This window comes from Copadichromis virginalis, linkage group LG11 (genome assembly GCF_057382275.1).
Source record: "Copadichromis virginalis isolate Kocher_CV1m ecotype Utaka linkage group LG11, C_Virginalis_male_GT1.1, whole genome shotgun sequence".
Taxonomy (NCBI): domain Eukaryota; kingdom Metazoa; phylum Chordata; class Actinopteri; order Cichliformes; family Cichlidae; genus Copadichromis; species Copadichromis virginalis.
The window spans coordinates 25,394,195-25,420,134 of record NC_140628.1 but is presented as its reverse complement, the minus strand read 5'-3'; the positions used below and the strand labels follow the sequence as shown (position 1 = coordinate 25,420,134).

Here is a 25,940-nt window from a genome sequence, read left to right as displayed (position 1 = left end):
GTTTCCGCATGGTCTTTGACAAGCTTGTTTCCCACAGCGGGGCCCCTGGGGCTTGGCACACACCTTTGCTTCTACACCAAAGAAACATTCCACAAGGTGGCGATGCAGGACTCACTCCTCTTGTAGGTTAACCGATGAGTCTGCAGGTAGAACTGCCTGACTAAGGAGGTGACCGTACAACTGCATTATCGACTGATCCAAAGCACATTCTCATTTCCTGTAATAATGGCATCATTTTACGCAGGGGTCATGACTCAGCGAGCAAATGAGACTGTGATCATCGCACACAAAGGTTACCTTTACCAAGGTGAGCTGTTGTAAAGGCCAAAGCTGGTTACTTAAAAGCAGGAGTGAGTTTTCACTCCTGGTGTGTAGGGTTTCCTTTTTCATTAATGTGGTGCGATCCCCCTGGGTCCCTGAAGAAAAAGTCCAGCTCATTAAGCACAAAACAGCAAGAAGTTCTCGTGAGTAGACAGCAGACAGGTGATATCATCATTGAGAGTGAGTAACTTGAAAGTGCGTCTGTTCCAGTTTGGCAATATCCAGTCAATTTAACTGCGGGGTCAGACAAACGTCTTTAGAAAACAGTTCCCAACTTTCTTTATTTTGAGTATGAAGCTCTGTGACGTCTCAGAGAAAGTTATCACGCTCCTCCTTTGGCGTCCATCCAAATGGCTTCCTTTCTTCCGGTCAGCTTCTTAGATGAGTTCCTTTACGGTAAAAAGCCAAAGAATTTCCAAAAACACATCAGTCCCGTGGGAGACCCCTGCTTACATCATTACTGTTGCCACTGGTTCTGTTCCCCCGCTTTCTTACTGTGCCGACACTGAAAAACATGCCACTGAAATAGACCAGTTATAGATTATGAATCATGAGGAGAGGCCCCCTGTGGTTAAATTCATCAATTAGGTGATTGTAATCACTCTCATTTGAAATTCAATGTGGCGTATGAGTGAGAGTGAGACTGCGTTGTGTGCTAATTTAAACTTTCCAGTAATGCCATACAGATGTAGTTTGTAGCTTTATAATTAAACACAGATGGAAGACAGACTGGTATAGGTCCGTGCTCATTGTGTGATAATACAGTAGTCTGTGATACAATGCGGTGACCAGTGTCTGAGTACTATCACTAACAAGTGAGGTTTTGTAAGGATGTGACACACACAAGGTTTTCTGTGATCTCAATCACTAACAAACTGTGCATGTCAGCCCCACTTTCTCCCAGAATTGCGTAGTCACACAGAGACGCACAACTCTTTTCTTTTTTTTCTTTTTTTCTGTCTGACACACACACAAGGACTAAGTACACTTCTTTACCCAGGTGCACAGCCCCACACCTGTTGTTGCAGCTCTCTGTAATTAGCCCGACACAATTATCATTGGTGGATGGAGGGAGGGGGTGAAGACAATGGGGCAGTTATTCCGTCCCTATCATCTCTTTCTCTCTCCCTGCTGTCGAGTAATGAAAGATACTTCCCTTCTTCAAAGGGACGGAGTTTCCTACAAAACGGCTGAGTCAGAGGAGAAAAGGAGGGAAGGATGAAAAGAAAAGGAGAACAGTAGGGAGGCACGGATGGTAACGCAATGCTGCTGGTGTGAGGCCCAGTGGACCACAGTGATTGTGCTCATTGTTGTACACACAGGAGTGAAAAAGCCTGTGGCTCTCACACTTAACGCTAACAGCTACAACATGGCACAGCGTCAGTATCTATTTGCGATCTGGTAGCACTTTACCTGAGCCTTGCGTCATCCTAAAACCTACAGTATAAGAAGGTTTTTCAGGTCATATGTCAGGCAAAAAGGGCAGAAAATGCTGACTACTGGATCACTCATATAGGACAAAGAAATGAGACTTGTGAGGTTCAAGTGCAAACTAAAGGTAGTTGTAGCGTGAAGTCAGCTGAAAGTGGAATAATGTGCATGTCCCTGTCAGAGACAACAAAAAAGACAGACTGGGGGATGTAAGAATCTGTGTGGGGTTTGAGATAACTGAGGAGAAGGTCAGGGATGCTTGGAGGGACATCTGTGAGACGCAGACAGACGACAGGCTGAAGCTGAGGTTGGTGATGGGGAGACTGATGATGAACCAGACAGCAGAGCCTCAGTGGGGTGATTACAAGGCCAAGAGAAAAGCTCAAGGGACAGATTTGTTTTCTCCTAGTTACATCACCCAAACGTGAACTCCTCACATAAACACATAAACTTCTTCTTCTTTCTTTTTTTTGGTGCATGCATGCATGCACCTACACACAAATGCACACAGGCATAGGCCGTGATATAAAGGAACCCCTGTGAGGTCAGATCCACCGAGCTGAGGCTGTCCACTGTTAGTAGGACTAGCCAGGTAAGCCTCGCAGTCTCTCTGGCAGCTACAACCACCACCACCAACCACTGTATCTTACCCTGCCCTGTCCTGCCCTGCCGCGGCCTTCTCTCCACTGGCGGCTGTCTGTCCTAGGCTGCTGCTGCTGGTTCTCTCAAGCAGCTTTTGCCTTCATGCACGTGCTGTTCAATTTGAGAGAGAGGTACAAATTTGGAATTGGTGGTGTTTTCCTCTTTACCAAAATGCCCTCATCTACCTCTTCCCTTCTCCTTTCTTCTTTCCTTCTGTTTTCCTGCTTCTCTCTCTCGCTTTCGTTCTTATTCAGTATGTTTCTCCCGGGCCAGGGGGCCTGTGGGCAGGGGCCTTATTCCACCAGCCTGGGGCTTCTGTCAGAGGCTTGTTCCATTTTGCGTCATGGTGTTGACTGAGCGGACCCCACACTTAACTCCCATAGAGCCATGGGGTTGGGCGGCAGGGCGGCCGGCGCGGGCTAACGCGGCCCCGTGTTCAGCGTGGTAATCTGATGGCCATGTTTATTTTATGTAGCGCTGCTTTGATGGAGCAGAAAAAGTCTTTGGGCTTTTTGTTTCAGCACTTTCACTGCCAGGTCAGAGGTGCTCGCCGTGGTTACGCTCAGGAAGAATAATATTTGCCCTTATATTCACTCCAAACAGGCTTTTTTCCATATTAGTGTCAGGGATACTCTCTGGGTTTCTGCCTTCCACTGATTCGGCACATTGGGGGTGAAGGGTGGCGGGGGGACCACACCTCAAAAGCATCGCTGCCTGGAGGATAATGAGGGTGTTCCACAGGTCGTCCCCAGGCCTGGTCTTATACCCCTGAGTGAACCCCCATCACACTCAGCTCAGGGCCTGAGAGACAGACCTGCAGCCACATATATGTATGTATATATATAAGTCCCAGGAGTGAAGGAAAACACACACATAAACACATGAAAACACTCTCCCTCCTGCTTGGTTGCCGCAGGCTCCACCTCAGCTGTCAGTCGTCCAAACTTCCCAGGGGTTCTTTTTAATGGAGTTAATGAGAAAAAGAAAAGAAAAACTCCTCCTTGTCTGCCTGAGCCTTTCACTGCTTCACCTCAAAACTCACACACCCACTTATCAGCCTTGTGTCAGCTGTTTCAGATGGGTCGAAAAGCCAGAGAACCGCACCGAGTCATTTTATGAGGTTTTGAACTAAACATACGAGAGAAAAGCATAACTGTCCACGTTCACTGGATCCAATCCCGACCCTGCACAACCACACCATAAAGTACAAATGGAGTCTCATGTATTGGCTCTCATCTCATCTCATCTTGGTCTTTACTTACTGTGTCTCCATTAAGCTTTACAATGTTGACCTGGTCTAGGAAAGTATTTTCTGACTGCCAATTTAAATGACCTGCTTTGTCAAGCAAGAATGCTTCTTACTTTGAAGATTAATTAATACATAGCTTTTGAAAGAGAAAGCCCAGATTGTGGCTGAGAATATTGTTTATCTGTCTCAATTTTGTTATTATATCTGGCCAAGGTCTATGCTATGATCATGATATTACAGGAATGAATCAATGTCATACAAGATAAGACACCCTTGGGAGTTTTTTAATGTTTCATTTCCTTCTAGGTTGTTATTTATGATCTGAATACAGAAAAGACTGGGTTTAGGCCAGATAGGAACAATAAGCAAACATGCAGAAGCACATATACAGGCACACACTAGCATGCATGAACAGAAACTAGATCCCCATCAACCATCTTCTACATCTCTTATCTTTCCATTGAGTTGAATAAAAAAAACATACACAGGAAGGACTGTTTACACTTCCTGCCCTGTTTCATATATCCCATTATCTCCTTTGTATTCTAACACATCTGACATGTTTTTGGCCTCCCGTGCATCTGTGAGGTATGTGCTTACTCACAAATGAAGGTGCTTCTGTTCTGATGTAATCCGGGGAAAATGGGGAAACAAGGAGGGGGGTACTACCCCGGTGGTAGGTAATCTAATCCCTCCAGTCGCAATTTGGCAACTCAAAACAATTACCGCCTGGCTGTTCAGAAAAACAGCAGCCAGACAAAAGCGGTGTAGGCTCGTTAGAAGAAGCTGATGTAAAGTCGCATTTAGTAGGTCACTACAGACGGGAGGCTAATCTGGATCAGGGTTTGGCAATGTTGCGCTCGCTGTTTAAACCATGTTTGAAAGCCTCTGCACATGCCACTGCGTGGGAGATGGCAAGAAAAAGTCAGGTGAGTGAGTCATACAGAGGCGGTGTCAGTCAAACCGAAGGGTTCACCAGCAAGAAATCGGTCTGTGAGGTGTGTGTCCTCTTCCCAGTCACAGTCACCCAATCAGGGCTGATTAAAGAGCTTTATCTTTCCTGTGACATGCCTCTATCTGAACGCCCTCTTCCTGCCCCACAGCCAGCTCTCGATCTCGTTCAGCACCCTTTCAATGAACGATAGAGTGATTTACGTCTTTGTAGTTGCTATCTTTATTCAGTCATTCTTTTCCATGGTACCACTTTGTTTTTTCAAATCCACCTCTTCCTCTGTTAATTTGCTCTTTTCCCTATTAGTGTCCCACCTATCTCGATCCAGTCATCCCAACCCCTCCTGTCCCTTTCTTGTCTCTTTATGTGTGTCATGGCCCCATCCTTTTCTTCATCCTCTCTCTCGGCCTCCTAATAAAGCCACTGCCTTTGTTCACAGTTTTAGAGTCATAGCCTAGACCTACGTCAGTCTAGATTTCCTTCTTCCGTCTTTTCCAATCCCACCTTTTATCGTCATTTATTATCCCAGATGAATGTCCTTGCCCCCGGTTGCTTTTGGGCATTTAGTCCAGTCTACTGCAGGGAATTTCCTACTTATCGTTCACTGGGCCATTCCTTGCATTCTTAGCATACTTCCTGGCACTGCTGGAGGTCCAGCCAGCCGCAAGGGTGTCAGCAATGCAAGGCAGGCACTGATGCAAACTAACATCATTCGTACATCCAGGGGTTTGCTTTTGATGAGGATGGACAGTGTGATTGATGAACAGAAAGAGAATGAGGAGAAGGAGGTGACATAAAAAGAATGAAGCGGTGGGTAGTGGTGGTGGAGGGGGGCTGCTGTCAATGTGTGTGAACTCTGTGCCAAAAATAGAAAATTCTGGATAGCTTTCATTTCTAAGTCCTTGACTCAGAAAATGTTATTGAAAAAAAGGAGACATGCAAGGCATTTAAATGTCTCCCGAAAGAGCAGTTTATGGGTAATTGGAAACAGCAGGGGGGTCAAAGTGCACATAAACAGCCTGAATAATTATAGAGAGATTAGAATAACTTTCATGTCGTTCCTCTTAGTCATAGACCTCAATGATACAAATGGTTCTCAAACTGCATCCTAAACTGAGCTTTTTATTTATTTATTTTTTTTGCATTCCCACGATGAACAAAGGTCAAGAAAATAAAACTCGAGAGACACCGGGGGCTGTGACAAGGATGTGCAGATGTGCAAGGAAAAGATGGCCGTCAAACTTGTCAGCTGGAGATAATGATAAGGGTGGTTAAGAAGAATGCACGCAAACACATTACTTCCATATCTTACTCTCACTATTCCAGAGATAAGATAGCATGTCCAAGAAGTATGGGGGATAGACAGTTCACATTTTAAATAAACATTTACAGTAAATGTTTTTGTTCCTTGGAGAATACACAAAAAAAGAAAAGAGAAGAAAAACAAACAGCAACACAACAACCGCTGAAATTTGAATCTAAGACGGACGACAGTGTATCTTCTGTGCTGTGTTTGCACTGCTTTTAGTCAAAGTCACTTCAAACCAAAGTTGACATTTCAGTGAACTTGAGGTCCACCTCCCCTCCCTGTGCGGTCAAAGCGCAGCCTACTGAATGTGGAGAGAAGTCTTTCTTGATTTCCAGACATTTTCAAATATACTCTCTAAACCAGTTGTCCTCGGCTCCCAATCCCTTTACGTACTCTGCTTCAAAACATAAACATTGACAACATGCGGATATGAAACTTCCTTTCCTGTGTTTGCTCTCATTTATGATGAAATTTACACACTCTCTATGGCTGACGCACAGGAAGTGTTCAGGAGAACGAGCTGCCCATGTGCTCTCTTATAAGTTGTGTTATCTGCTATCATTGTTGTGGGAGGTTGATTTACGATTGTCAGTGTGTAATGAGCGTTAATTTAATGAATGGCAAGTGATGAAGGGACCTGAAATGCGTCAGCATTCAGAGAAACAGCCGGACCTTGTCAGGTTAAAGGGGATAGTGGCCTATAAATAGTTTTAAATGCTGGTGTGAACAGACGTAAGCATATGTGTCAATGTGTATGTAGGTGTCCATCTGTCTGCAAAAGGGCATCCTCCCGCCTCCCCCAGTGTGACTAAGGTCATGTCACGTTGACAAAGTTGCTCTCTAGGGTAAACTGTGACGTCACGCAAGTCCTCTTGCTTTTGTCTGCTTGCGCCCCTCACTCTTTCCCCATCGTCTCAGCAACCTCTGCTGCCCCCCGCTCCCCCACCACCGCACATTCACTTACACCCTTCCCAGTTTCCCCTGTGTGTTTGTCAGCAGCTCTCAGCTTCGGTAGAATAACACGACGACAGGCTGAATGTGTGACTGACGCAGACGCACTGCGCGCCGGTAAGTAGTGGTCAGCTTTGATTGAGTACACATCTCACATAGATGTAGTAACTCACCACAGAAGTGGTGCAATCCTGACAAAGAGACAGCGAATGCACAAGTAAGGTCTCTGGGGTAACTACTCTGCAAGCACCAAGGAATGCACCAAAAATAGGAGCTTCACTTTCACTCCCCTCTTTTTATTCCTTTACTTGAAAAAAACAAAACAAACAAACCTCTGCATGGAGTCAGCGGTGGAGTGATATGTCGGGCTGGTGAATAAAAATTTGCTCGAGCACTATTTCACGGATCTTTCTCTGCACTGTCATAGAAAACAGGGAGATCAGAGGTGAAGGGGAAGGTAGCGAGTGAGTGAAAGAGAAAGCGAGGGGGAGCTGAGGGGAAGCACTTTGAGGGGAGGAAGAGATGAGGAGAGAGCGGGACGCAGACAGGACACACCATGACAGGAGAGGAAAGAATGTTTAAGGCGACTGAGAATGAGAGTGAGAGGAGCGGGAGGGAGAACCGGAGGAGAAAGCGGGAGCTCTGAGACAGGCCTGGGCTCTCCAGTGTATTAACACCAGTCTGAGATGAAGGAAGCAAGCAGGGTAGATGGAAAGAGTGTTTGCACAGTAAAAAGTTCCTTGTGCGTGGGTTGCTTACTTCCTGCTGTACACCCCACCACCCCTCCCGCCCCTCGTCTTCTCCTTCTCATACTCCTTCTGTGACCTGTTCCTTCAGCTCGCGATTTCCTCACTGGCAGACGCATAAATGCTTGGAAGCAGTGAGAGAGAGCTGGGGAGGTGGTGAACGTGAGCAGGTGAGCAACACAGAGTCAGCGAGGGAGAGGGTTTCGGTTGAGTCTGCCCGCTACACATGCATGCACATACACACACATACACTGTGTTTTGTCACATACCATAGAGTTTGGTTTCCAAACAAAATGACCCTTGTAAAAGTGTGCTTAATAGAGAGTTGATTTAAACGTTCTGGCTCCCCAACTTTCTGCCAGGGAGAGACGTCTGCTTCATGCTCTCCCTTTCATCACTGCATCCTGCCCTTTTGCACGGCTCTGTGAACTAAGCCAGCGGAGGAAACCTGCCATAATGATGCTGGTTAATATGCTCCTTTAATGGGCGAATAAAAAAGGCAAAGCAGTAGATGCACAACAGCCATATCTGTCTTGAGTGGGCTGCTCAAATGGAAAAGGAAGAGAGCAATTGACACGCGTAATTTGTAAATCGCGTCTGCAGGGAGTTTTCTCAAATAAGAGCTTGCCAGTGGCACAGAGATGTGGGGACTTGAAAGAAGCCCCTTCTGTCTGATAGCTGTTTTTAAAAAAGCGCAAGAGCACATTAAAGCTGATCTTTGACATGGACAAAGAAAGTCAGAGACGTCACTTTATAGCCCAATGACTGCAGCCCCCTTTCTGTGTGTCACTATTTCTTCTTTCCCCCCAGAACTATTAGCACACTCACTCGCTCTCTGACGTAGGTTGAGGTACAGTAACAGGGGTTAAGCGGAGGAAAGAAGCGGGATGGAGCAGTGATAGTGATAGGTAGGATAGGATACCCCGCTGGAGTCCCCCAACTGGGAGCAAGCTGGAGAAAATGAATGAAGGACAGAATGGCGGAGGAAAGAGGAAGAAGACAGGAGGTTGAGGAGGTCACAGGGAAACTTGAAAGCGTACTGTTATAGGAGGATAAATATTAACAGTAATGGGTCGGACATTTGGTTTCCCCTTTGAACGTAATCTCCTGGTTTGTTTTTTCAGGCCCCGTTGGAATTCCCAAGAGGAAATGAGGGTGCAACATAAAAATGGTGAATTTATTACTACTTCTTCTCCCATAATCCCTTTTACCATCGAAGCAGAGTTGCGTCACGGCCAGCGTCTTCACTGTTTACTTATGACACTGAGGCAAGCAGAACATGAGACGTAACCCTAAAATCCACAAAGACTACTTTTTCACCCACCTGGACCTGGATATTGACCCACGGCAATAAACATTTATGGGAAAACCAACATTAACAGAATGGGCTGATTTGGTATTTGTTCTCATAATCAAAGTACAACCACAAAGCACACTAAAGTAAACATTGAACAAAAAAATCCCACATTACAAGATCTACTCTTCAAGCTTTTCCCTGTCAGTTTATTGCAGGATGTTACAAAAATACACACACTCCTGAATTTGATAGTTTTTTTTTTCTTTTTTAAATGACTAATGATTTGAGCAGCTGTGTGGATTAACAACGAAGCAAAATGTGAGAGAAGTGAGCGAGGCATTCGAGTGATTCGAAGAAAGCATAGAAGTGCGAGTACATGTCATGGCGCACAGCAAACCCAGTGTAAAGTACGGGCGAAGTGAGAGAAGCTTGTGTGAGTAAAGTTTGTCTGGCAGCGAGGCAGGCTGGCAGGCTCTGTCACAGGTTCCCCTTCCTCTCTGATGTCTTTGAGGTCGTAGTCTGAGTGTCTCACTCTGTTTCTCCTCCTGTGGTGGTTTACACAGATTGGTGATGTAATGGGTAGCATATGAAGGCCACACACAAACACACTCTCACGCACAGACGCGCACGCAAACGCTCATGCATGTTATACAGACACCGCACTTGTACCACCGCATACCCATAATTACACACATATACTGTATGCACACCCATTTACACAAACCCTGGATTCCCCCTTTTCCAACATGCGCCGCTCTGTGCTCGCTCTCACACACGAAAAGCAAACGTCTAAACAAAGATACAGAGCTTTTTCTTTTTTTTTTTAAACTTTGCACACTGACATCGATGCACGTGTGCACACAGACGCACTCCCTGTGTCATAGTGTGTGAGTGATCAGTGCTGGCGGATGGCCTAACAGTGCTTCAGAACCACCCAGGAGACCCCCATCATAAGAGGCAGCCCGGAGAGGGAATGAGGGAGAGTGACTAACTTCACTCTTTCTTTTCTTCTCTCCCCAGCTGTGTCTTCAAACGTCCCTTTGATGTGGGAAATTAAAAAGAGCGAGTGTGTCAATATCTCCCTACGTCCAACCGCACTCATCTATTTCTTCTGCTCCTTCCCCCTGCTCTCCTCCTTTCCCTGCTTTTTTTTTTCTACTGTTGACCTGAGAAAACAGAGCATGACCCTTTTTCACCACAACAACTCCGCCACCCACTCGTTGCCACCGGGCCCTCATCATTTGGAGGGTGTTTGTTTGTCTGTGTAGGCCCACCGCTGGACTGGCAACTCTGTGTGTATATGTGCATGAGTGTGCAAGTGTGCGCATACAAAGCCCACCACTAATTATTTTCTAACCACACCATGAGTGTATGTCTGTGAATGAGGGTCTCCTAATCTCACACCCAGACTCAAAAACGCTTTCTTCCTTTTCCCCGCTCTCTCTCCCGTCTCTCCTTCCTTCTCTCGCGTTCTCCCTTTTTTCCTCCCTTTGTGTATGTCTGAGTGAGATTCCCTTGTGATTTACTTTACAGTGTGTGTACAGTATGATGCATTAGCTGTCCCAAATGTGATGACTGGAAACTCATTTTTGCCCTTTTGCAACAGTGGGCCACGCTTTACTGCACCTGACTGAGTGTTTCCAGGCTGCCCCGCTCTGTATGTGTGTGTGTGTGTGTGTGTGTGTGTGTGTGTGTGTGTGTGTGTGTGTGTGTGTGTGTGTTTGTACGAAAAAGAGACACAAACAAGTTGGAGTAGTGAGTCTGTGATGTTTCTGCATGCATCAGCATGTGCGTTTTGGTGCCAGAAAAAGACTGTTTTGGTTTATTAGAGCTGAATCCTCCTTTCTGTGACACATCCACATGCATCTGTCTCTATATGATGTTGACCCAAACACAAACACAAATAACCCACCACCGCCTCGACACTCCTGTGGCGTGTGTCCGCTCACTGTTTCTATGCAACACTTTGAGAGGCCCCTTCTGGTCTGGACAGCACCTCTCCTGCTCCTATCCGTAGTCTCTCACTCTTTCCTTCACCCTGGAGAGGGAGAGAAGAAGTGAAAAAAAGAGAGGGGGTGGGGGGGCAGTGGAAATAACAGGCTGCTGTCTCAAGAGGGGCTCTGAAAAAAATAGCAAGGGGTAAAAAAAAAAGGAGGAAAAGAAATACAGGAGAAAAAGGTGTTTGCTAAAAGGTATTAGCCATAATACTGTACTGGGAATGTGACGTGTGTAGCCTAAACCACAAGCAGGAGCACAATTTCTGTGACATTTCCCCCTGAAGTATAACAGGAAAAAAAACACAAAAACACACCAGCACGCAAGAAAAAGATAGGACAGGTAAAACTAGAGTGTAGAGGCTCGAAAAGATACATGGTTACATAAGATATACTGATACACATGAAAACAATGGGCTTTTTAAAACATCTGCAGTGATAGAGAGTTAGGGGGGAAGAGATTTGGCGATGGAAAGATAGAAAGAGGTAGATGCGACTGATTGGGGCAGGTAGCGAGATGCGACGGAGGAAGTGCCGGAGATAGGGACAGGACAGGATAGGATAGGATAGGATAGAGAGAAAGTGATAGAGGGGGAAAAAACAACGGAACATTTTTTTAAAGTTTCGCAAAGGGAGACAGGGCAGAAGGGAGGGGAGGAGGAAAGGGAGAGAGAGGGCGAGAGAGAGGGCGAGAGAGAGAGAGAGAGAGGAGGGAGAGGGAGAGAGAGCGTGTGTCTGCGTGTGTGTGTTTTTATGAATGAAGTGAGTCACTGCCGATGTGTCATAGGCCCGACGTCTTTATAAAGGAAGTTTTAAACAAGCCTAAACACTTCACTGCGCGCAAAAATTGGACTTACCACACTCGCATCCCTCTCTCTGCATTTCTGTAGCCTCTCTCTCTGTCTCTCTCCAAACTGCCAAAGTGCTTCTCTGCCTTCAGCACTCTATAAAGACTGCAGGGGCTCCTCTCAAACTTTACTGAAAAAAGAAAGTTTGACGATATTCGCTTTTTTTTTTTACCTTTAACTTTCTGACTTTGCCGTCTGAGTGCTCGCACTCATCACTCTGCGCTCTCTCATTCAGTGTGTCCTGACAACTTTCCTCCTCACTCTGACAGAAGAGTGAGCAAGAAGAAACCGGAGCACGTGACCGTTTCCGGAGTTCAATTTATTTATTAATTTTCTATTTATTTATTTATTTGCCTCCGTTTTTCTGCTGGTTTGCCTATCTCTTGGATCCGAACCAATATGAAATGTAAGTGATTATATGACTGTGGGTTAAAAAAAATCTTATAAATGTTTCTCATTTTTAATCAGCTTTGTTCTAAAATTTTTTGTTAGTTTTTTGTTGTTGTTGTTAAAAAGTTGCTTCCCCCCACTGTGCACAGGTTAAATTATTTAGAGATCAGAAAATCTAAGCAACTGCTTCTTTATTGCTCGACTGAAGATTTGGGCAACTTAATTCTGTTAAAGTTGCTCTGGGACGAAGAGCTCAGATGCTTCTGCAGTGTTATTTTGGCTGCGATTCTTGTGGTTCACCTGTAATTATCAAGCATTCATCATCTCAACACCACTGTGGTTCCCTTTTAATACTTAGTCTACCTTGTACTTGAACTTGAAAGGACAAGAATGAATGAGCTTACTGTTAGGAGAGTTGACTTGGCTTGACTTGGTCTATATAATTTATACCACCGGCTCACGTACCTATCGAGTTGCAGGTGTGACAATCAGCGGCATTCATTGCCTTGCTTATGGTAAAGATGAAATGGAGCTATTCTGTGTCAAAGCCTGGCATTTAATGTTTTAATGATTTGCATTCAGCCTGTGAAAACATGACTCTGAAGCTCTTCAGGATTCTTCTTGCCAAGTCTGGAGCTATTGTTTATATCATGGTGCAATATCTTCCCCTAAAGCTGACAGCCGTGCCCCGAGGCCATTATCATTATGGCGAGATGACAGCGCCTCTCCACTAATTGCTTCCGTTTTGTTCTACCCCTGCAGTGCTGCTCGACTCCTCCTCATCTCTCCTCTTCTCGCTGCTATTGGCTCAGCTGCCCGTGTTCACGTCTGCCTCTCCGGTGCCACAGCGGCGACCCAGTGACTTGGATAAACTGTCCAATCAGACCAAAAATCTAATGAAACTCACCACAGAACTGCTGGTAAGTGATGAAGCTGTCCTCAAGACCATTAGGTTTACCAATCAGCCTCTGACATCGGGAGTGGAGGCTGCGAGGCCCTGACCACCCCGTGCTAATTGAATTGGAAGACGATGCTGGTCATTACACCACAGACTGATCTTTTACTAATTGGATTTGGGTGCTAATGTTAGCTTTCGGTTTAGGTAACCTCACACATTAAACTGCACCCACTTTGCATCACGCACTATTGTGCAAACGCATACCAGGTTTGCTCGGGGCTTTAGTCCACCTTAAGCTGCTTTCACGAGTCCATCTGCATGCTTACACGGGGCAACAAACGTCTCGGGGGGGATTTGACTCAGTGATCTCACTTTTAATCCACACGGGAGAGGCGGTCTGACTCAGCAGCATGCCGGTGTGCCTGGTCACCTCCCCTGGTGGCGGTTGCATTAAGACTTGGTGGCAAAGAAGGTGCCAGTGGAGGTGCAGTGAAATTAAATCTACCTCCATCCAGCTACAAAAACAGCCAAGCACGCCGTCTGTGAAATGACAGCAGCGTGTATCGCATGCTTGTTTACACAGAAACATGTTTATGGTCGGCGGTTGGTGAAGTGTTGAGCTTCTCTCCCCAATTAAATGCGACAAGTCTGGCCCGAAATCCTATTGCGATGACAGTCGAGTTAGTAGGGAAATCAGATTTGAGAACTTAGACAAGATTTGGATCTGACAGGTGATTGTGTATCAACACTGTGTTTTAACAGGTGAAAAGAAAACTGCATCATATCTCTGGATCTTTGGTTACACATGGCTGATATTGATTCTATTTTTGCATTATGCAAATCTTTAAACTCTTTTGTTCAGGAGATAAAATTAGAAATAGCCACATACTCTCTCTAGTCTTGTCCAGCAGTGTTGAGAAAGTGTTTGCGTGTGTGTTTGTGTTTGTGCTTTGAAATAATGTTATAGTCATTGTGTAGTAGCATCACAATCTGAAATCCAGATGTGAGCACACCAGGATTATCAAAGGGCATCCGAAACAGTGTTAGACAGTGTTCACTAACACTGGGGATTTATTTTTAATTCCCCCCCCCCCCCCCCCCCTTTTTTTGTGTGGAATTCCACTAAAAAGAGGACAAAGTTAGGAAAGATAAATAGAATGGGAATCCATGGAAAGTCCCTGCAAAAGAGCAATGAAACTGATGCTTTAAAGAGGGAGAAATGTGCGTATGTGTATAAACATAGTTCTATATGGGCCCAGGTTTTCCAGTGTGCCTGTGTATGAGTTTGTGCACACTTGCATACATACAAATGTGTATACGTGTGTGCATGCGTTTGTCTGTATGCATTTTTGTGGCCGTGTGTGTGTGCATTGAGGGCTCTGTAAATAGCCGTGGTAGTGTAGGTGCGGTGTTTAGTGTTTTGCTTTCGGTCGCCACAGCAAAGTGACTTGATAAAAATCAAAAAGATTTATCACATTCCAGTATTTGCATTCAGGAAGAAAAAGGTTGGATGCTAGGTTCTGTCGGGTGAGGTCATGGTCTGGGATGAAGAGAGCGAGAGAAACTGGGATAAGAGGCAGAATTAAAGGCTGAGAAAGATGGGGCAAAAACCACAAGAGATGAAGAGAGATCAGAGAAACAACTAGATGACAAGCCGGTGGTGTGTGTGTGTGTGTGTGTGTGTGTGTGTGTGTGTGTGTGTGTGTGTGCATGCATGCACATGTGCACGTCATGTTGCATGTGCCTGTGCACCTGGTATGAGACACAGGGAGAGGCGAGGGACGGGGGAAGTAAGGGACAGCAGGGGAGAAAACGGCAGCGGAGACAAAACATTGGACCACAGACATAAGTGAGCTCTTATAAAGGGCTGATGGAGAGACAATACAGGACATTTATCTCCAAAAACATCAACAAAAACAAGTGGAAGCGAACAACAAGTAATGCAAGGGAAGCACAGAACAACAGGTTAAGGAAGCAATAAGCGCACTCAACTTGTTTATACAAAACATTTCTCAGCAATCATTATTCTAATGTTGTTATGTTCCTCTGCTGATTAGAAATGACGCATACCACTTCACTCATCTCTATTTGTCCCTATTCATTACTAAAATAGGCCTACGTCTTTAATACTAAATTGCACTACTGATGAGCTCAGCTGCCCTTCCAAAGCAGAATCCCATAAACCTGGCATTAGGTTGTTTATCCCCCTCTGCTGGTCAAAGTGGGCACTACACAGGCTGAGCTGGGCAGCGGCACTGCGTCATTCTTTCTTTTTATAGCTGTGACCCTGGAGTTTCCCCGCAGGCCTGTGTTGTCTGTCCCACTTGGAGCTTTCTTAGTCACTGCGTATGTTGTTATCCACACTCCCAGCAGAAAACATCCTGTGGGTTCAGCTCATTTTCTCTTATTGTTGACATTTGGGGAGGCTGAATGTGGGTGAACTCACACTGACCCGATCGACCACACTCCCCTCAGTGAGAGCTACTGTCTCTAAGTGCAGAAAACAGGCACCCAATCAAGATGCTAGACTAATACTTTCCTCATGCTGCCGTGACTTGTTTCAGGATGAGTAAAATTGCGCTGATGTAAATTGCTAAGGGGCTGCTCTGTGTCTTGTTTTCTCTTTCAGAAGGAGCATGCATTTGACTCAGAAGTGGAGCCCCACAGGTTCAAGTCTCTGCCAGAAATGAGCAACAGATCAGCCCATGACCTCAACAATCTTGAGGTAATGCTCTGATAATGTATTTGTGTGTGTGCATGTGGCGAAAAAGAGAGAGAGGGGGCGGGGAGCTGGCCTGTTTCGACACTCCCATGCTAAGTCTCTGAAGTATTTTTGCGTTGTTTCCAGCTGAAGCCCACGCTCTCACAGCTTCATTCCGACCTGAAGCTGTACGAGCACCACTTTGAGTGGCTCAACAGAGTGTCGAAGAAGCACCACCACCCTGCAGTGCCCAAGCTGGTGGAGATGATCAGAGAGATGAAATCTCTCATCACTCTGCTGCACCGTCAGGTGAGGAGCTGAGTTTGTCTGTTCGATTCTCAGCGCGCGCCACCGCCGCTGTGATTGAGCTTTCTAATCCGTGTGTTTGCCCGTCTTCTCCTCCACAGATGCTGAGAGTTGAAGCACCAAGGCTCAGTCCGGCGACCCCCTCCCTCCCCCCTCACCTCCCCTATCAGTTTGATGTCCTGCAGTCCACCAATGAGCTTCTTCAGCACTTCAAGCTCTTCTGTGACTGGGCGTACAGAGCCTTCCTCAGCCTTAAGCCCAAGGTCACTGCAGTCCAATGATGATACAGAAAGTAAAAGGGGGCTGCAGAGCCAGTGAGAATACATGGACTTCCGTCCCCATCAAAAGGGAAACAAGACCATGTCAGTGTGCACTGTAGTTGACAGCATCCCTAAAGAGGCCCAAATATCAACCTGTGTGTCAGCATGTGTGTTGAGGAATGTGTCTTTCCATCAGAGCCATTGAGGATGCACCACAATGCAGCCAGTTACAACCATCGATTCCAGCTCAAGTTCCAGTTTAACTCCAATGATTATGTCAAGAAACCGTCATGTCATGACCGTGTTATTTATGTATTTATTTATTTATTGAATGTTAGTTATTTATTTAATTTTTATTTATTTATCTTATTTCTGTACTAACGTGAACTCATTTGCCCACATTTCTGTAATCTTTCCCTTTCTCTTGTGTCTCACTGAACCCAAAAACAAAAACAAAAAACAAAAAACAAACACTGTAGCACTTCCTGAACTGATAGCTCTGATAATGACATTTGTATAAATCAGCTTAATTTACTTTTACATTTTTATTTTTCTTCAGATGATAATTCTTCCAGTAGATGTAGCATGCATTTGGGGCAGCCTAGGCCTTCACTATTCCTTATTTATAGGGCCCTTAAAGTATACGTTTCAAAAGCTCATAATGTCATCTCCAGCCATGGTAAAATATTCCACATGACACATTAATTTATCAATTCCTTATCAAATTCATTTTACTTTATTTCTTCCACGTTAGGATGGTATTTGAAGAAAAGCGAATCCTTTCTTTCGTACCACAGTCACATTTGTGTTTTCAGTGCCTGCTTCCCTTGTGTTCTGCACGTGGAGGCGTAGTTAACATTGTGGTAAAGTCATATGAATGTGCCCTGTTGCTAAGCACTGATGATTCTGATTAGATTCTTTGCACAAACTTGTCGGGATTGGCCCTTCCTAAGAGTGGGATGGCTGATTTTGAACCTGTGCTTTGGTGTAGAAAAGTTTGGGGATTTTTTTGTTTTTGTTTTTAGTTAAACACCCAAAGCCTTAAAATACTATGTATTGTGACACTATGTTCTGTACAGGTGTACATAAATGTACAAGAATGTAAATGTTGTATACAGTGCTTTTGTGTATTATGTCGTTTTCTACAACATACTGTAGATGACCAATTTTATCACTATAATTTTTATTCATTCCTATTCTAGTATTTGTTACAGTATTGACTATTTATTTAAGTAACTTGGTGGAACTATTTATTTTGTGCTGCAGTGGAGCAAGTCTCCTGTCCTTTTGTACTTTTATACAGTTTTTATTCTTATTCGCTATTATTATACCATCACGTTTAAATTATTGTTGTAACATCAAAATGCCTCTTACATACACTAATTGGCCTCAATGTGAAATATGTGCCTTGGTGAAATAAAAACTTCAGAATGTGCACACTGGTTTTTGTGTGTCTTTAAATATGCGTGGCCTACTACCACACCTGTAATATGAACTGTGTGACAGATGGACGTTTTTTGAGGGGGTGCACACTCAGAAACTACATTACCCAACAGTCTGTGCAGAAGAGTCGAGGCAAAAACTGATAAATGTTGAGCTCGAATGTGAAAAAAGCTTTTAGATTAATTTGGAGCATCTTGGAGTATGGATCCTTTACTAATAACTAGCTTACGCCAAATTTTGATTTTCTAAATGTTTTCTGGTAAGAACGTCAACCTGTCTGTTCAAGCCCCCAGCCAATGGGAGTAGCTCATCTATTGTACGTATCAGCCAATCGCTGCCGCTGTTCTTGAAAGGCGGCATTGGGTGGAGAACTGCTGTTAGTTTGTGCTGTGTTTATTGTTAAGGTTGTGTGGATTAGCACTGCAGCACCCAGTTTCTTTTCATATGATCAACAATATAGCTTTAAGATGAGTTAAGTACCCGCGGTGAGTACGGCCTCAGCCCGCATTCATGCACATTCATGGCGAGCAGTTAAAAGAAGCTGTTCCGCACTGAGCCGGAGGCTTGGTTAGCTTTAAAAGCAGGCCACTAACTGTTTTTGTTAATTCGCCAAAGAATCTGTGTGTGTGTCTGCTTTAACTGCTGGATTGCAAGAGCTCGTCGGAAGACATTGGGACAGTTATAGAGTAGCTCGGTGTGTAACTTTGCTGTAGCCGCTGGTTTGTGGTGCTAACAAGCACCGCACTGCGGGGAAGGACAGAAACCGTGCGCCAGTGTGGAGATACAGCGCACACGGACTGACGGCCGGAGGAAAGACAGCGGGGAGGGAGGACCAGCTTCAGAGATGGGAGGGAGGGAGGGAAATTTAAAGGGAGCTTTGGTACCAACTGTTATAATGTTGTAATACTGTATTTATTTCCATCTCCTTTTATCTCAGACTTGCCCTCATTTCACTGCTTGGGATGACAGCTGGTGCTACAGTGGCCAGCAGGGAAGGAATTTATGAAGGCACAGAAGAAAAGATGAAAGAAAAACCATGATGCCGCACACAAACTGATCCCACCCACCCCTCTGCCTCTAAGGAAAACCATCATCTGCCACCAGGTTGATCTGGTAATGGCCAACTCAGTGGCCCTAGTCGTCCAAGCAGAGCTTTTGCCAGCTCAGTCCACCACGTCCCTCTCACCTTTCCCGTCTCTTCTTGGTTCGGGGGAGGATGGCGAGGATGAACGGGAGAGAGGGGAGCTGGTGGAGGGAGAAAAAGGGGGAGTAGAAGGTGGCGAGGAAGTGGTTCTGGACATGGTGTCATCGTCAGTGTCCGGGTCAGTCCCGCAGCCAGAGCAGACGGATCATCCCTTCCAGTGTCTGGACTGTGGCAAGAGCTTCAGGTGGTCATCCAGGCTGACCCACCACCTGCGGAGCCACAACAATGAAAGGCCCTACCGCTGCAACCTCTGTCCCAAGGCCTTCAAGGGCTCCTCTGCTCTGCTCTATCACCAACGGTACCCACACTAAAATTATATTAATATTGAGGATTCACATATTAGGAAGTTCATGACCAGTTCTGATGTCTAAAATAATGTTTTGCTGTAGCTTTCTTCCGGTTAAAGGGTTGTTTTTCCTTCTCACTGTCACCAAGTGCTATCTCATAGGCAGTCATCTGATTGTTGGGGTTTTCTCTATATTTTTGTAGAGCCTTTACCTTACAATATGAAGCACCTTAAAGCATCTGTTGTTGTGATTTGGTGCTACATAAATAAAATTGAATTGAACATTTTAGCTGTTAGCAGATACCAGTGATGTTTTCCAGTTTGTTTTCTTCTGTTAATAATTCCAGTCTTTGTACCAGGAGGAGTAAAAAAAACAAACCCAAAACTGTGTTTCATAAAAAGATCAGCATCTCCTTGCTCTTTATGCTATGTTTGAACATTTAGTCACCCCAAAAAACCACAAAAGGCAAATGTAAATGCATATATGTTGGTATGAGTCAACAAGGCTAATATCAGCCGATATCCGTATTTGGCTGTTATATCATTAAGTTTGATACTGTTACAGTTTTGTCTTTTAAGGCTAATACGGTTCTGCGCTAACAAATTTAGTCATTTAACCTCCCTCACCTGCACATCTCAATGTGTCCTCATTAAATATGTTTGCCAAAGGTGGAGTCTGCTAAGCAAAAAAAAAAAAAAATCACCCTTTTTCTTCAATCAGCAGTCATATTATCAATAAACACTAGTGACCCGGTATTCTGACAAACCATCCTACTTTGGGAAAACGTCCTACCGTAAGTAGTTTATGCATATTTCTGCTGTCACAGAGTAATTCCAGCACAAATTTAAGTGGGTATAATGGTTTGCCACTTAACTTTGCCCATCAGAGTATGCCTGTAGCTCATAATTATAAAGCCAGGACGGTTTGCCACTTCATTTTACCCGTCAAAGTATGCTTGTAGGTAACATTCACAAAGATAGCATGGTTTGGCACTTCATTTTACCTGTTAAAGTATGCTTTTAGCTCATATTCACAAAGGTAGGATGGTTCGCCACTGAATTTTAGCTGTTAAAATATGCTTCTAGCTCAGATTAACAAAGGTAGGACGTTTTGCGACTAAATTTTAGCTGTTAAAGTATGCTTGTAGGTCACATTCACAAAGGTAGGACGGTTCGCCACTTAATTTCGTGTTGTGCGCATGCGCACAAACAACGAATAGGATGGTTTGTCAGGTAGGATGGATTCCCAGAACACCGGCTCATCCCATAACATTTCCTCCACCATGTTTTACAGATAATGTGGTAAACCTCAGATCACAGCTTTTTCTCTTCTTCTCAGTGTCATCTAGGGTTGTTTTTTTTTTCCCCAGAATGGTGAAGGCTCATTTAGATTTTTTTTTTTTTTTTTTTTTAATCTAATGTGACCTCCTGAGTGTAATGAGGGGTTTGCACCCTGTTGTGAACGCTCTGTTCATAAAGGCATCCCATGATTGTGGACTTTGACAATGACACACCTCCTTGGTTGGATGTTGTGAAGTTGTTTTTGTAACCATGGAAAGTCTGTCATCATGAACTTTAGCTGGCTTTGGATTTCTTTCAGGCTTTTTGGTGTTACTGAGTTGGCCAATGCATTCCTTCTTTTGGAGAATGAACAAAATTGTTGATTTGGCCACTCCCAAAGTTTATTTAATCCATCAGATTTATTTTATTCGTTTCGGTCTAATGATGGCCTCCTTCACTTCCATCGCCATCTCTTTGAACCTATTCTATTAGGATATCCAGTGAAAAGCTACGAAGTGCAAATTCAGCACTTGTGATCAACTCCAAATATTTTATCTGTTTAATTTATCACGAGTTAAAATCCACTGTGGAAGTGTACAGAGGCAAAAATACCAAATTATGTCGCTGTCCAAAAACCCTAATGGACTAACTCTATAACAGGGGATTCAAGAATTGTCTGCTACGTCTTTGTTTCAATCCTGATGGTGTTTTCATGTTCGCCATCTCATATCTAACTCGATGATGTACATTTCAAATACAGAAGACGTTCTGCAGTCAATTGGCTTCTACAGCTAAAATACAGATCCATTAATATTTTAATTCCTGCGATCAGGAATACAGGAATAGCATGTCATGTAAACAATATTTAATAAACCCAGTTTACTAGAACTGACCAGGAGATTAATCAGAAGCAGTGAGTGATTAGGGAATGAATGAGAAGAGGACTGAATATCAGCAGGAAGACATACAATCTAACCAGCACCTCCCAGCCTTCCTTTTTCACATCTTAAATCGGGCCAGAGTCAGGTTGATGGAAAGTGTCAAAAAGGCAAATTTCAATGTAAAATAAAGAGCTAATTTCTGACATAAAACAAGATGTTATACTATACGATGCATAGCAAAAGAAATTACTTAGATATGGGTTTGATTGTATTTTGCACAAATAATGATGTCATATGATTAACCATGTTTTCCTCCTGAATAGTTACCTTTATTTTGCAGGTCACACTCAGGGGAGAAGCCTTATAAATGTCAGGACTGCGGCAAAGCCTTCAAACGCTCTTCTCTTCTCCAGGTGAGACGCCAAAAAAGGTTTTTTTTTTTTTGTTTGTTTTTTTCAATGTTTACAAATGAGATATTTCACCATATCGGTTTCTGCCCAGGTCCACCAGAGTGTCCACACTGGAGTGCGTACCTTCTTGTGTCCCTACTGCCCCCTTACTTTTAAATGGAGTTCTCACTACCAGTATCACCTGCGCCAACACACAGGAGAATGCCCATACCCGTGTGACACTTGTCCGAAGGCCTTCAAGAACTCGAGCAGTCTGCGGAGACACAAGAATGTCCATCTCGGTCTCAAACCTTACACCTGCACAGTGTGTAACAAATCCTTCACGCAGTCCACCAACCTGAGGCAGCACATGAGGATACATACAGGCGAGAGGCCCTACATCTGCGGTGAGTGTGGACGAAGCTTTACTCATTCGTCAAACCTGGCCCTGCACAAGAACTCGCACTCCAACCTAAACGCAGGTGGGAAAGAGGGAAAGAGGGGCGAGGATGCAAGGAAGAGAAATGAGGTAGTGGAGGTGGTGGTGGGGGGAGAGGAAGTGACATCATCAATGTTGACAGACATGGTGGGATTTGTGAGCCAGGAAGGAACTGATGGAGTTGGGGTGGGGATGGAAGAAGTGTTCCTGTCAACCACTTCCTCTGGCCAGAATCCAGGCCTTCTCCCCCAGCTCACCCTCACTTCTTCTGGGGAGAACATGTGCACATCTAGAGCCATTGGGACAGAGGTTCACCTGAGTACAGACACCGGAGCCAGTGTGCTCTTGTACAGCTGTGGCAGCTGCAGCCACACTTTTGGCACACGGACAGACCTAGAGGAGCACCAGGCCATTCACATGGCTCCAGAGGAAGATGGGGTTGGTGGAGGGGCAGGGGTCGGCTCTGGGATGGAAGTTGGGGATGGGCTGGTGGGAGCTGGACACCTGCTTGCTGACTTTGAGGAGGTGGTGGAAACTACCACAGTGGCTGAAAGTGGACACACGACAGAGGTGCTCCTTGGATTGTCAGAGGGAGTAGATGGCAGCAATGCAGTAAGTGATGGGTTCAAACGGATAAATGCACATTGCATAAAAATATTTATCTCAAAAACTGCCAACATCACACATTTCTTTAAATGCTTTAAAATTTGTAGTTGTACAATTAAGCCCAATTTAGATCCTACAAATAGTAGAAACACATTCATAATAGTGGTAGAACCGATTTGAAATAGGGCGTTAGGCAGAAAAACTGTGATAACCATGAATTGTTGGTTGTGCACTTGAAACCGCTGTCAGTCAACTCATAGGCTGACACAGGTTTTTGCAACAAACTTTGTGATTGGCTCATCCTGTAACTGCTGCTGCAGCTTATGTGTCGTCTGAACATGATGTTGGTGTGTGTGAAGGCCACAAATGATCAACACCCAAACAAGCATTGTTAACATGAACCCAGTGGTATGCAAAATAAACTGGCGTGAATTCAAAAGGTTTTCCCTGTTAGATAGTGTAGCTTCTGTTTTTTTATGTAATGTGGGGCAGAAGTATAAGTACTCTTAATTAAAATATACTTTGAATTGGAGCAAATAAAAGTCCCTATAAAGCCAATGAGTTCAGTTTGAGGACATACATTTTTGATATGTATTACTACTTCCTTTGGTTTGTCCTCAGAATGTCGGCACCACCCAGGCCCAGTTTGACCTGTTACAGAGCTTCACTGAGGTGACTCAGAGCTCTGAGACCGTTCAGCCAGAGGCCAGAACCACATGGGCAGGGCTGTCATGTGGCTACTGCAATAAGACCTTTAAGACGAGCGGAGGCCTCAATAGACATGTATCACTGGTGAGAATGACTGTTGCAACTGTTCTACTACTAACACTTTTGTACAGATTACAAAACCTACAGCAAGACTAACATTTATCCATCTTAAAGGTCCTTTTGTTAGTGTTAGTATAAGTGTGTCATATATCAAGAATGGGACTTTTATGGATTGTTTTATCATGCCCATGCTGTGTCTGTAGCTCTACATGAAATCTAACAGGCCTTTCCAAAAGAGCCCTCCAGCTCTCTATGAACTGTCGGTAACAAAAAAAGTCCAAATCGCACACATTTAAAACCACAATCCAACTCAGTACAGTGATGCAGTCATGCTGAAGTCACTATGTTAGATAAAACACAATGTTTTCCTGCAGTTGTGTTACCATTTCCAATAGTACATTAATTTTTAGCTAATTTTTCACTCGTTTGTGTTTGGGAATGCTAAGAAATAATCCAACTAATTTTAAGTGGCACTGTAGGTGATATAGGGAAAAAAATGCACCCCACTCCCAGTCCTTGTTTATTGGTCTGAAACTGGTCTTCGAGTTTCCATAAGTTCCGATTTCCTCCAAGAATGTTTTCTTTTCCTGCTGAGGGAACATTGCCACCAAAAATAAAAGTAGCGCATTGGAGTGCACGAAGACTCTTACATGGTCTTGCAGTAAGCAACAGGAAATTTAGTGTCATTTATTGCTTTTCTTGTGGCTGAGATGTTTTAGAGTCAGAGCTGGCAGTGCCAAAAAGGAAAAAAGTTGGATCGTTGGTGTAGGTGGGACTAAAGAGTTGTGGCATCACAACATTATGAAAGTCTTCATAGCTTGTGTTCAAGGCAGTTTCTGAGTGAACTGTGTGCATTGCTCTCTGGGTTCTGCATTTTCTATAATGTACTAATATTTATTTAGATCAGTGCTTTCTAATAAAAAAAACAACAACTATCAAATGAACTACCTCCTGTTTTCATTTTCTTTTTTTTTTCCCTCCAGATGCACTCTCTTTCATCACAGTCCCGTTCCCAGTTCAGCTGCTCTGCCTGCGACCGCTCTTTCCCTCTTCTCTCCTCGCTCCTCACGCACCAACACTCCCACACTCCCGAGCAGCGTCTCCTGGCTGAGGCAGAGGCCGAAATCGTGTGCCCTCCATCGCTTTCCTTGTCTCTCCCGCTTCCCTCTTCTCCGAGCCAGGCTGACAAGCAGCAGGAGGACCAGAGGGAGATTCATGTCGACATCATAGCCGTTGGAGAGGAACAAGAGGAGCAGCCAGCAAAACCAACCAAAGCCCACAAAAAGACGGGATCTAGCAAGAGCACTCCTGCTGGAGGTAAAGATAATTAGAAAGAAAGCAGATGAGGCATAAAACTGTGCTGATATTCAGTCTCTTTTTTTTTCTATTTTTTTAAAGAACTCCTTATTCTGCTGTTCTTTTTGTTGTTGTTATTTTTAAACTCGTGTCTCACATGTTCACACAGAAAGGCCATACCGCTGTTCAGAGTGTGGAAAAGCCTTCAAAGGTTCATCAGGGTTGAAATACCACATGAGGGATCACACTGGGGAAAGGCCCTACCGCTGCACGGAGTGTGGAAAGAGCTTCAAGAGATCATCACTGCTCTCTATCCATCAGCGGGTAAGGCTCACTCTTCTGTTCCACTCAAATAAATCAAATAAGGTTTTAATTACCAAAATAATTTTCTTGATGTGAGGTTTCTTGATTGTGGTCTGTGTGAAACTCTACATTCCACTTGATTAGGTATTTTAGCTCTCATGTAATTACCTCTGGAGATGAATGCAGTCTACATCAGACAAATGCAAACAGCAAAAGGAAAAAAAATATGGTGTAAGTTATTGGTCTCTCATGACTAAAGTCACTGTCACTCAGTGCTTCAGTTGTAACAAGCGTTCATATTCTGATGTTCCCTGTGATGACTTCCACTCTTTGTCAAGCTCAGTTCTAGATTCTTCTTTTGGTAGGACACTAAAAATTAACTCCCCCCTTTTTTAACATATATCTTACCTAGGTGCATACAGGTGTACGGGCATTTCAGTGCCCTCACTGCCCACTCACCTTCAAGTGGAGCTCCCACTACCAGTACCACTTGCGGCAGCACACAGGTGAGAGGCCATATGTGTGTAAAGAGTGCGGCAAGTCCTTCAAGAACACCAGCTGCCTGCGCAGACACAGTCAGATGCACTCTGGTCTGCGGCCTCATACGTGCTCCATCTGCTCCAAGTCCTTCTCCCAGACGTCAAATCTGAAACAGGTCAGTGCAGCTGCAGTGTCATGTTATAAAATGTTCAGTTTTATCAACTGATTTCATAACTTCTTTTCTTTTCTTTTTTTTGGTTACTATTTTT

The 25,940-nt window shown here is 44.4% G+C and overlaps 2 protein-coding genes and 1 long non-coding RNA gene across 3 annotated transcripts in view; 2 read left to right on the top strand and 1 right to left on the bottom strand.

Annotated features, from left to right (window-relative positions):
- The first annotated feature begins 11,767 nt into the window (after positions 1-11,767).
- il11a (interleukin 11a) lies at positions 11,768-17,717 on the top strand. The gene is made up of 5 exons (XM_085472700.1): positions 11,768-12,146; positions 12,893-13,050; positions 15,658-15,753; positions 15,877-16,038; positions 16,137-17,717. Exons 1-5 carry the CDS (start codon positions 12,140-12,142, stop codon positions 16,314-16,316), a joined length of 603 nt encoding a protein of 200 aa, XP_085328826.1. The 5' UTR covers positions 11,768-12,139; the 3' UTR covers positions 16,317-17,717.
- A 374-nt stretch (positions 17,718-18,091) lies between these two features.
- znf628 (zinc finger protein 628) overlaps positions 18,092-25,940 on the top strand; it is a 10,195-nt gene continuing 2,346 nt past the window's right edge. The window contains exons 1-8 of the mRNA XM_085471566.1: positions 18,092-18,223; positions 18,676-19,240; positions 21,731-21,803; positions 21,892-22,830; positions 23,446-23,616; positions 24,576-24,909; positions 25,058-25,212; positions 25,604-25,846. Coding sequence (XP_085327692.1) covers positions 18,855-19,240; positions 21,731-21,803; positions 21,892-22,830; positions 23,446-23,616; positions 24,576-24,909; positions 25,058-25,212; positions 25,604-25,846 — 2,301 coding nt within the window. The 5' untranslated portion in view covers positions 18,092-18,223; positions 18,676-18,854. The remainder of the gene's footprint in view (positions 18,224-18,675; positions 19,241-21,730; positions 21,804-21,891; positions 22,831-23,445; positions 23,617-24,575; positions 24,910-25,057; positions 25,213-25,603; positions 25,847-25,940) is intronic.
- Positions 24,533-25,940, bottom strand: part of LOC146698768 (uncharacterized) — a 13,853-nt gene continuing 12,445 nt past the window's right edge. The window contains exons 4-5 of the long non-coding RNA XR_014922716.1: positions 25,651-25,837; positions 24,533-24,900 (exon numbers count right to left, since the gene is read on the bottom strand). This is a non-coding gene — a long non-coding RNA (uncharacterized LOC146698768). The remainder of the gene's footprint in view (positions 24,901-25,650; positions 25,838-25,940) is intronic.

Excerpts from the sequence above, each read along its gene's own strand:
- il11a (XM_085472700.1), top strand. Across the intron at positions 15,754-15,876 it reads ATGACCTCAACAATCTTGAG|CTGAAGCCCACGCTCTCACA; the intron begins GTAATGCTCTGA and ends CGTTGTTTCCAG. Across the intron at positions 16,039-16,136 it reads TCACTCTGCTGCACCGTCAG|ATGCTGAGAGTTGAAGCACC; the intron begins GTGAGGAGCTGA and ends TCTCCTCCACAG.